The 12,625-nt window shown below is 31.8% G+C and overlaps 1 protein-coding gene across 12 annotated transcripts in view; it reads left to right on the top strand.

The window, feature by feature from the left end:
- LOC121416801 overlaps positions 1–10,831 on the top strand; it is a 35,541-nt gene extending 24,710 nt beyond the window's left edge. For 5 of the 12 annotated variants that reach the window (XM_041610301.1, XM_041610305.1, XM_041610310.1 and 2 more), the window contains 4 exons: positions 400–567; positions 1,520–1,687; positions 6,771–6,868; positions 9,729–10,831. In XM_041610301.1, coding sequence (XP_041466235.1) covers positions 400–567; positions 1,520–1,687; positions 6,771–6,868; positions 9,729–9,768 — 474 coding nt within the window. In that variant the 3' untranslated portion in view covers positions 9,769–10,831. The remainder of the gene's footprint in view (positions 1–399; positions 568–1,519; positions 1,688–6,770; positions 6,869–9,728) is intronic. The other 7 variants (XM_041610313.1, XM_041610307.1, XM_041610304.1 and 4 more) reach the window with 3 other exon arrangements.
- Positions 10,832–12,625: the final 1,794 nt, after the last annotated feature.

The raw sequence follows: 12,625 nt of genomic DNA, 5'->3' as shown, positions 1-12,625 counted from the left end.
ACAATACAAATATGAAGTAACAAACATATCACAGAGTATCTGGGATTCTTATGGTCTTCACATATGTCTTTTGAATTAATAATTTTCATGATATCTCCGAAATTGTTGAAAGTGATGTTATAATGTTGAATAAGGGTACAGAGATAACCTCTTATAATTCCTTCTTTTATGACTTAGAGGTATTAAAAAATGTTTAGTCCTTTAACAAAATACACCTCAACAGACAAGCTGTAAAACCTAAATTTTATGGATGCTAAAATGTTATGTTGTGAAATACATCTATGAATATTTTAGCTTTATCAACACCTTTTGAACCAGTTTAACTTGAAGCATTACAGCATGATCATACCATCTGATATGTACATGTATGTTTAATGATCAATGTTTGTACACATGTAGGTCCATACTCTTAAGATTTGGAATAATAAGTCTCTATCATCAGCCTCTTCACATCACCTAGCAGAAGCTGTATGCTCCCTACCTAACCTGACTAACCTGATACTGAGTGGATTTTGTGACCAGGAGGAGTTATATTCTCATCTGAATGAGAAGGCTTCAACCTTGAAGGTATGCTTGCTTCTACTTTATACTCATAACATGTTTTGAAAATATTGAACAATACAGTGTTTTTTTTATCGTGTTAAAGACATTTAGAGAACATATCTTTTTATACTATTTAGTTGTATTGTTTGAGAGTTTATAAATATAGGAGACTAGATGATTTTTTTTTTAATTGGGTTCTGATGCACAAGTATGCTGTAATTGAGAAATTGTCATATCTTCAAGTGTTTGGTTATGGTTGATGTCGAAACATGGAATCCTTTTTAACTTTATCCATATGTGATTCTTCCTAGTCATCTCTAATATGATAATACACATGGAAGATATAAAGAGAAATATCAGCTTCAAAAAGGTGGAAGAGAAATTAGATCATTGAATATCAGAGGTGCAGGTGGTATGTGTATGAGAGTGATATTGACCATGATACATACAATGTATACAGTACAGTGAGAGCTACATTGAGTGTATACATGGAACATAATAATAGGATGAAATGAACAATGACCAGGTGGTTTAGATTGAGATGGTATGCAGGGTAAAAGGTTACTGAAAATAGAATACAAATATGAAGTAACAAACATATCACAGAGTATCTGAGATTATTGTCTTCATATGTATGATCTTTTAAATCAATCTGTTTCATGATATCTCAGAAATTGTTGAAAAATTGTGATGTTATAATGTAGTATAAGTGTACATAGTTTACCTGTAATAATTAATTCTTTCAAAATTCATCTATATTAAAATGTGTTGTCCTTTAACAAAATACACCTCAACAGAAAAGCTGTAACACCTAAACAGGTATGGATGCTAAAATGTTATGTTCTGAAATACATCTATTGCAATTATTAGCCTTATCAACACATTTTTGAACCAGTTTAACTTGAAGCATTACAGCATGATCATACCATCTGATATGTACATGTATGTTTAATGATCAATGTTTGTACACATGTAGGTCCATACTCTTGATATTTGGAATAATAAGCCTCTATCATCAGCCTCTTCACATCACCTAGCAGGAGCTTTATGCTCTCTACCTAACCTGACTAACCTGATACTGAGAGGAGTTTGTGACCAGGAGGAGTTCTGTTCTCATCTGAATGAGAAGGCTTCAACCTTGAAGGTATGTCTGCCTTTACTTTATTCTCACATCATGTTTGGAGAACTTGGAATAGTGAAAAAGTGTTTATCTTATTTTATTGTGTTAAATACATTAAAGAACATATTTCATGCTACTTAGAAATATTGTTTGAGAGTGTTTATAAATAAAGGAGACTAGATGAGATTTCTTTTTCAAATTTGGTTCTAAAGCACAAGTATGCTGTAATTGACAAATTTGTCATATCTTCAAGTGTTTGGTTATGATTGATGTTGAAACATGGAAACCTTTTTAACTTTATCCATATGTGATTCTTCCTAGTCATCTATAATATGATAATACACATGTAAGATATAAAGAGAAATATCAGATTAAAAAAGGTGAGAGAGAAAGTAGATCATTGAATATCAGAGGTGCATGTGGTATGTGTATGAGAGTGATATTGACCATGATACATACAATGTATACAGTACAGTGAGAGCTACATTGAGTGTATACATGGAACATAATAATAGGATGAAATGAACAATGACCAGGTGGTTTAGATTGAGATGGTATGCAGGGTAAAAGCTGGAATGGAAAATGGATATGAATATGAACATACTGTTTCCTTGCTGACTCACATATTGTAGAAGATAAATACCTGCCTCACAACTTGACATCAGTTTCAAATTAATGTTTTTCAATCAACTTTACCGGTACATATATCTGTTGGCAAGACAAATGTGTTTTTTCCTGCACAATGTAATGTATGTTTAGTAATTGGTGTCTGATGATCTGTAGAATATACATCTCAATGACTTTATAGTTTATTTTATACATAATTATATTAAAAATGAATAATTGTAATGTTGTTTTAACTTTAAATTGTATGTGTGTAATGAAAGATAAATGTTTGTGTGTTGAATGCATAAGACTTGTCAACAATCTCATCCAGTGACCTAGCAGAAGCACTGTGTATTATGCCCAATATTACTGACTTTAATAACATTGAGTTATTATACTATGTTATGCATTGGTTATGGGTGTTTTGCTTGTTTGCTTTATTTATTTTGCTTTATAGGATATAATGATTTATGAATGGTCATTCAATAGATTATGTTTGAAATAGAATAGTGGATATTGACAGGCTGCTAATTGGATTTCTAATTCATTAATTCTGTTTGGTAACTACTAGGAGCAAAATTTGAAGGTCTTGCAAAGAAATGGAAACTTACCCCAGTATCAAATGCTGTAATGACCGGTCTGAAAAATTACATGTAGTGTTTGTCTCTGATGGTTATATTAAGGTTAACCATGATTAAATATTGTATTCTAGATTAATTTAGTGCCCTAAAATGAATCACAGTCTTACTTCCTGGATGTTATACACTATCGACTTCAATTATGCTGAATAGAAATTAGGATGAAATCCAATATTTTTTAGAGAAAGTAACCACATGTATTTGTAGAATTTTCAAAATTGTGAACTTTGTAAAAGAAAAATATTCATGATTTTTCTACAAAGACAATCACTATACATGCACATGATCTGTATTAATACATGGAACTATTCATGTTGAACTAATGGTGCAATCCATTATGCTGTACCAACCAGTAAACTCCAGAAAGTAATTTACATTCCATTTGTCTAGATGTTTACAATTATTTTGTACTTGACCTTGTAGTCAACCAAAGTCAGAAATAGTCAAATGAAGGGGAGCATGTACATGAATGTAATTAACATAACAATTGTTAATTGGCTTGTACATATTTAAGGGAATCTCCCTGACACTATTACATAGTGAATAAAACAATAGGGATGAAAAATAAAACTTAAGAAAGTGAGACTCTATCCTGTTGATAATGACATGTGAACTCGGAATTTCATACATCCCTGTCAAATGTTAGGAATTACTGTGTACATTTACTAAACATCTAGACAGGTGTCATCTTGTTTATTTTCAAAAGATAAATTTAACATTCTATCAAATAAACCATCTAACCTTTAGAGAACATTAAGAGTTCTTTTTACATTGCTTCAAGGTATCAGGAATGTTTATTATTAATTGCTATTGCCCTCACTGACATTTTGGTGTCTAATTCAGATATTAATTCTTATTTTTTACATAATGAACATAATTTAATCAAAGGGATATTCTTAAAGTTCATTTTGGGCCATTAGTTATTTAGTGAGTCTCAGAAAGGGAAACATTTTTTAAGAGATCCATATCACAGTCAAATTTAAATTAAGATTTTATAACAGTTTACCATGGGAAAAGGATTGATGATGCAAAGTTTGTCTAACAATGTAGAATGATAGATGCATAGAGCTATTGTAATATAGCTAGATAGATGTAAAGATAGAGAGTAGGCATAATATAATTTTTTGGGAGACTATTAGATATTGAGAAAAAGAAAGATTGAGGAGTACACGTAAGGATAGGAAAGAGTGGTGGAATTTTTATATTACATGTATCCTGTTTGATGAAATGATGAGAACGGGGGGGGGGGGGGGGGGGCACTTCCATTGACGAGTGGATACCCCCCTCCCCTGCCCATTTGTGAATTTGCATCAGGCAAAATCCATGTAGAAGCATTGATATGTTATTGAGAAATAGAAAGTTCAATTGTAATGTAATTGCTAAATGTTGGAAACAATTTCAAAGTGATTATAACTTGCAAAAGCTGAACATTTAATTCCATCAGAACAATGGAGTATTAAAGTAGGAGTGGGCTATAAATGGGTGATTTTTAGTTTTACTGTGGGAACAGTTTTTTTGTGTTCCTTTTACCTTATCTCAAAATGAAATGACAATATTTTTTGTCTCGGGTCCGAGAAAAAAAGTGTGCCGGGCCAAAATCCAAAATGGCCGCCAATACCCAAAAAATCACAGTTTTGGCCACAACTTCTTTGTTTGGTGGTCTTTTTCTCTGGTTTTGGTGTGTATTTATATGTTTTGGGGGGCAGGCAATTTGTTTTTCCTATAATTAGCACTTTTAAACCATTATTTGTAGAGTTAAAAGGTAATTATATACCTAAATTTTCCAATTTTTATAGCCTTTTTCAGCCAAAAAGTAGGTTTTATTGTCCTGGGGTTCTTGGATATTAGATGGTACGAGGTCAACAATAGCAAGCAGCTTCGTAGAGCTATATTGCTTTTATTCCTCTATTTTGAGTTTTATGGATATTCGTGAAATATATCGTATAAAAAAATCGTATTAAATAAAAAATTATCCATAGGGGCTATACAATGTACTACTGTACATACTAGTACTACACTGCATATATCCATGCATTGACCACCGTGACATATGACAAGGCATGTATATAGACTATAGTGTCATAGAAATAAGCTCCTAAGGTTTAAAATTAGATTTTGAACTGTGAATATGATTGCTTGTCAGCTGATGTACATGATGAAACCAGCAACGTAAATTGCACATAAAAATATCACACATATGTCATATACGTAATGTACATACATATCTAGCCATATCTTCTTCATTTGGAGGCTTTTTTTACCTGGTTGTTGTGTCTAAGTAACTAGCCTATGTTTATGGGGTCAGGTAACTATCATGGTAACGTTGATCAACAGCCAATCAGAACCAAGGATTCCATGCAAGTTACCATTAAGTTAACATAATGGTAAATTTTATGCAACGTGGCCCTGAATAAGCTATGTGTGTAAATGCCATGTGGGGTTAATTACCTTTCTCCGCCCCCTGAATTAGCATATTTGACAAAACATGTCCTCAGTTTCTGAGACAAAACATATCTTCAATTTCTGAGGCATCTAATTCTAAACCTAAGAGCTCATTTCTACATGTATACCACTATAGTTTATACAGGCCTTGTCATGGTGGCCAATGCATTTATGCAGTGCAGTATGTACAGTAACAGTACATGTACATTGTATACTGTATATAGCCTCTATGGATAATTAACATTTTTTTATTAAATAAGATATATTTCACAAATATCCGTAAAACCCATAGTAGAGAAATAAAAGCAATATAGCTCTATGAAGCTACTTGCTATTGTTGACCAAGTACCATTTAATATCCAAGAACCCCAGGACAATAAAACCTACTTTTTGGCTGAAAAAAGGCTATAAAAATTGGAAAATTTAGGTATAATTACCATTTAACTCTACAAATAATGGTTTAAAAGTACTAATTTTAGGAAAAACAAATTGCCTGCCCCCAAACACATATGAATAGACACCAAAACCAGAGAAAAAGACCACCAAACAAAGAAGTTGTGGCCAAAACTGTGATTGGGGAGGTTTTGGCGGCCATTTTGGATTTTGGCCCGGCACACTTTTTTCTCGGACCCAAGACAAAAAATATTGTCATTTCATGTTGAGATACATTACAAGGAATAAAAAAAAACTGTTCCCATATTGAAATGACAAAAAAAGTATTTTTGACCCATGTATAGCCCACTCTTAATTAAAGCAAGAAAATGATTAATGATACAGTAAAGATAATGAGTGTCAAATAACACAGAAGGTTAATTCTTTTAATAATAAAAGATGTAAAAATAAAAATGAAATAGATACCGGTACATGTATATTTATCAATTTCAAAATGATTATAACTTAAAAGCTGATACATGTAATTCCATTAAAACAATGGAGTATTAAAGCAAGAAAATGATTAATGATGCAGTAAAAGGCAATATTGAAGTTCTTTGATATGGTTTTTCATGAATTCAATATGGTCAATTTTTAGACAATAACAATCAAGAAATTTAAGAGGATACATAACAGTACAAAAAGGACACAAAACACTGAATAATCAAATTGAGAAATTTTATTGTGATAAACACTATATTATGCACATTGTCTGTCTCTCTCTCTCTATTTTCTCTTTGTCCTCAGATCTTCCTTCTGTTCTTTCTCATCACTATTTAAAATTCACCTCGTTTCAGTTTTCTTCTTTTGATTTGAATTTGAGGAGATAAGTCCAACTCTGGATCTGCACCTCATATGACTTGTATAAAAATATAAATAAAATAAGAAAGGTATATTCTATACATAATACAATTTTGAGCATTATGATAATGAGAATAAAGAAATGATTTAGTGAATTACTATTTCCAATGATGCTTCTATTCTTTCAGGGTTCTTTCCCTCAGATCAGCAAAGGAAATTTCATGTTCAATGAAGAGCCTCAGAAGGATCTTCAATCATTCCTACAAGCAGTCAGTGATGAGATACGGTAGGTGAACTAATAAACTTATAAAGCTAAAGGTGACCTCTTCACTCAGGCTGATACAACCTAGATATGATCAATGTATAAACAGTTCTTACACTGCTCATTAATTTGATCACTACAATGGGCCAACTCATTTATAAATGTATGACAAATAAAATAATTGTACCTAAATGGTCATGAAATGGCTTTTGTAGAAGTATGCTCCAGGCATACGATAATTGTACCTACACTGGTCATGTAAATGAAATAACTATTTACAGTACTAATTTATAATTATGAGGAACATAATGATTGTACTTAAACTGATCGCGTTGTGGTCTAGTGGTTCTGACTCGCCTTTCAAACTGGGTCGTGGGTTCAAATTCTAGCCATGGCGTGTTTTCCTTCAGCAAGAAATTTATCCACACTGTGCTGCACTCGACCCAGGTGAGGTAAATGGGTACTGGCAGGAAGAAATTCATCAAAAAGCTGTGCGCACCATAATCGGTAGACTAGCTTAGCCGGGGTAATATGGGAGTGCCATAAGCACCTAGCAAGGTGGATACTTGCGCTATACAAATCCTATATTATTTTTATTTTATCATGAATCTGCATCATCCAATAGTAATTAATTTATATAAAGTATACAATAAATGTACTTGAAAAGGTCTTGAACAGCTTTTTTATAATACTAAATTCATATGAGGAATGCATTAGTGGTACCCAAATTGTTCATAAATAGCTTTTTAAGATACTAGTTTAAATGTACAAGGAATACAATAGTTGTGTTTAAATTGGTCATGAAACAGCTTTTTGTGCAATTTTAACTTATATGTAAGTAGAATACAGTAATTGTACACCTAAATTGGTTGTGAAACTGCTTTGTACAATACTATACAAATTATACAATGATGGTCAAAGATTTGGCTTAAACTATTAACATCGAAGGAACATCATTAGTACCCTTCCCCTGATGGCCATCGGCCTAAAGACCCCCTCACACTGAATATGCCTTGCAATGGCTGGCGAAAGGCATTTTTTAAGAAATCTCAATGGTAACTGGTAGTAAATCATATTTACCCTTCGTGTTTGGGTTCGTACAGCTTCTGAACTAACAGCTGCAATTATTCAAATTCGCACGGAATCTTGAACATATTTAAGATTTCCCGTCGAATTGTTGGTCATCTGTTTGAATTCGCATCTCTTCTTTAGTCTGCGGTAATCGTTTGTTTATCATGTTTATCGTTCGTTTGTTATTGTCGCGCATAGTCCCTTGTCGCGCTTTTGCCAAAGTGGACCGATCTCGAAAGAAGCCTTAACGAAGCAACACGATGACACAAATGTACAAGATCGCCCGATCTTTTCCCTCGTCTTCGTTTCCAATCGCACGCCATATCAAAACATTGCTCACTGTTCGTTCGTCTTATTGGGTTATATAAACCCTTCGCTTGCCATTGGCTGCCATTTACTCAAAGAGGTGAACCGAAAAATCGATATCCTTCACATGTCATATTTATCATTCGCTTTTAAACCATTCGATAAAATTTGACAATAGTTACTGATCACATGATTTGACGTCAAATTTATTTGAATTTGTTAAATTTGCGAGCATTTCGTGCATTTTTCCCATTCGTTCGCCTAAATTCGGTCAGGTGTGAGGGGGCTTTAAGGGAAAGTGGTACTATTGATGTTTCTGAATGTGAATAGATTTAGCCTGTTCAGAGAATGAGTCTTTGTATCTATGTTGTATATCTGTTCCAGCTATATCATTCCTCATCATATGTAAAAAAATAAAGAAAAAAGTTGATAACTTTCCTTGGGGGAAAAATGGACTATGCGTGACATTGACAAGGAAAATGAACTTTTCGCTGCAAACGTTTTTCTAAGTAAAATTATACGTCTTCTCCTTTTGTAAACTCTCAATGTAACGATCTCAAGCAAGGGATTTGATAATTTATATGTATGAGAAATAAAATTGGTAATGACACAGCTTTTTCCAAGGCTAATTTATATACCTGTACGAGGAATACAATAATTGTATTCAAACTGGCCATGAAACGGTAATATCTGTAGAGCGCTTAGACACGTTCTGATGAGCGCTATTTAAAAGTGGATTATTATTATTCACATTACTAATTTTATATGTTTGAGGAATACAATAATTACACGTATTGGTCATTCACAGGTTTGTACAACAATAATTTTATGTACGAGGAATACAATAAATTGTTCATGAATCGGCTCTTACAATCGTAATATGTTAAAGGTATAGTCCGCGCTGAAAATATTTATATCTAAATAAACAAAATAAAATTAACGAAGCAAAATTTGATCAAAATCGGATAACAAATAATGTTATAACAAGGTTATTGAATTTTAAAGTTCATCAATATTTTGTGAAAGCAGTTACATGCACATCGCCATGAATATACATTAGGTGGGCTGATGATGTCACAATCCCACTTTCCATTTTTTATGTTATCACATGAAATCATGATAGTTTATTTTTTTTCATACATGTGTAAATGATGTCTCCATTATGATGAAGTACATGTAAGATGCGGCAATGAATAACTAATACACTTAATCAGTTATCAGTTCTTGGTAGAAAAATTTTGATTTTCGCATAATAAAATACAAAAGAACAAATTGGTATATGACATCAGCCCACCTAATATTCATAAAGACATGCCTTAAACTGTTTCACAGGAATAATGCAAATCTTTAAAATTCAATAACTTTTTGTAACTTTTTTTATCCGATTTTGATCAAATTTACTCTATTCATTGTGATATATCTCCAGCCTAGACCATCCCTTTGAAGTATTCAGAGCCAATCTATCAAATAAACCTATATTTTGTCACCTTTTCTAAATATTTTATAGCGAAATGGAAGCTCTCTTTGAGTCTCTGAGTCTTCCTTAGACGAATTTGAAACTTCTTCTGAGTCTTCCTTAGACGAATATTTTGATGCATGATGTGACTCTGCAACAAGTACAGTCAAGATCTATACAACGGCAATCCACAACCATCTAATTGATCTCCATGAGGCAGTCATATCCTACAATGGTTTGTTTTAGAGCTGTGATATGTATGAACCCATTTTATTTTTAATTCTTTGAATATTATTATGATGTGAAACCAATTGTCACCAGAGGCAAATATGAATCATAATTTTAATCCTAAAATGACTGATGAGCTCTTTTCATCTGACTTGCAAAGTGATATTTAAGCATCAGAAATAGGCCTGAAATGAATGTCATTGTTACCATTTGGTTATTTTCTGAAAAAAAAACAATTGAATCATTCAATCAATCGATGTTTACTCCCAGGCCTATTTAGAAGTATCATAACTAATGATTTCATGCAATGCGAGTTAATAGAATTAAAATAGGCCTATATATTATGCCATCGTCACTTGGTGATTTTAACATGAATTTAACCTTTTTCATGATTTCATAAATATCAATTTAAAGTATTTTGACCATGGTATTCCATATTTTCACATTATTCTCAACCAGAATCAATGTTTAATCTGTCAATGCATTATCACGGTAAACTCTTCTAACAATGCTTTATACAACCTGGAATTCTTCTATTACCTTCAATTCTTTTATCTTTATCATACAGAAGAAAGTCACTCCTTTAATTCTATTTTTTGTAACCACAGTGAAAATCGTAGGAATTACAATTCATAATGATTTAAAGTGAAATGCTTGTGTAACCGAAATAATGAAAAAAACAATAAAAAGTTATACATGCTAAGAAGATTGAAAGCTTACAATGAACCTGAATGTGATTTGTTAGCAGTGTATTTTGGATATGTAAGACCAGTCCTAGAGTATTGTGTACCTATATTCGCTGCTTCTCTTACTTTGAAACAGATAAAAGTTACTGAAACTGTCCAGAAAAGATCATGCAAGATAATATTGGGAACCAAGTATCTATCATATATATGACATTGTTTCAAATACCTCACATTTGACATCACTTGAAAGTCAAAGAGTAAAACTTACCACAGATTTCGCTTTAAATTTAGAAATGAATCAATTGTACAAAAACTGGTTACCTCCACTGAAAACAAACTTTTATCCATTTTAACTCCATTCTTAAGTGTACATACATGTATGTAATTTTAAATTGTATTGTTAATCTTAATAATTGTTATCATTTTTATACATTGGCATTATGTAAATATTTACAATTCAGACTGTGACTGCCAATCATGTATTTTGCAATGAACCTGAATTGAAATAAATTCATCATAAAGGAGAAAGTCACTCCTTCATTTCTATTATGTTTATCGTCAAGGAGAAAGTCACTCCTTCAATTCTATTATGTTTATCATAAAGGAGAAAGTCACTCCCCCAATGCTATTATGTTTATCATAAAGGAGAAAGTCACTCCTTCAATTCTATTATGTTTATCATAAAGGAGAAAGTCACTCCTTCGATTCTATTATGTTTATCATGAAGGAGAAAGTCACTCCTTCAATTCTATTATGTTTATCATAAAGAAGAAAGTCACTCCTTTAATTCTATTATGTTTATCATAAAGGAGAAAGTCACTCCTTTAATTCTATTAGGTTTATCGTAAAGAAGAAAGTTACTCCTTCAAAATTATGTTTATCATAAAGGAGAAAGTCACTCCTTCAATTCTATTATGTTTATCATAAAGGAGAAAGTCAAACTCCTTCAATTCTATTATGTTTATCATAAAGGGAAAATCACTCCTTTAATTCTATTATGTTTATCATAAAGGAGAAAGTCACTCCTTTAATTCTATTAGGTTTATCGTAAAGAAGAAAGTTACTCCTTCAAAATTATGATTATCATAAAGGAGAAAGTCACTCCTTCAATTCTATTATGTTTATCATAAAGGAGAAAGTCACTCCTTTAATTCTATTAGGTTTATCGAAAGAAGAAAGTTACTCCTTCAAAATTATGTTTATCATAAAGGAGAAAGTCACTCCTTCTATTCTATTATGTTTATCATAAAGGAGAAAGTCACTCCTTTAATTCTATTAGGTTTATCGAAAGAAGAAAGTTACTCCTTCAAAATTATGTTTATCATAAAGGAGAAAGTCACTCCTTCTATTCTATTATGTTTATCATAAAGGAGAAAGTCACTCCTTCAATTCTATTATGTTTATCATAAAGGAGAAAGTCACTCCTTCAATTCTATTATGTTCATCATAATTCTATTATGTTTATCGTAAAGGAGAAAGTCACTTGTTAAATGTTATATTTATCATATAGGAGAAAGTCACTCTTTGAAATGGAGGGAATGATTTGCTTACATAAATGATATATTCTTATCATCTGATTTCACAAATCTTGCCTATTCTTTCAAAATTAAAAGTGAAGCTTTCCTTCATGTTATTTTCACAAAATTGTATAAATATATGTTTATGTTGTAATGATCATACATGTACATTTTCATGTTGAAACTGAATGAGCATTATTTGGGTTAAGATTGATCACAGTTTTCAATTCACTTTGTGTGATGTTATCATTTTAGAGACATGAAATCAATTCAATATGAACTTTGAAACCAAGTTGCAATCTTTCAGAATGAAAGGCAGTTCTTTTCACACAAATATATGAACTACCAATATAATATTTGATTCTCTTCATAATAATATGCACATTGAATGATAACATACAATAGATTACTTGTTTTCTGATGCGTACATACACTGAGTTACTCATCCATTCTCAACTTAAATGAGAATGAAACATTTGGAACAAGATAGTTTGTGTGAAAACAGAAAAATCAAAGA

This window comes from Lytechinus variegatus, chromosome 6, assembly GCF_018143015.1.
Source record: "Lytechinus variegatus isolate NC3 chromosome 6, Lvar_3.0, whole genome shotgun sequence".
Taxonomy (NCBI): domain Eukaryota; kingdom Metazoa; phylum Echinodermata; class Echinoidea; order Temnopleuroida; family Toxopneustidae; genus Lytechinus; species Lytechinus variegatus.
The sequence above is the reverse complement of the archived record's forward strand: the minus strand, read 5'-3'. Positions and strand labels throughout refer to the sequence as shown.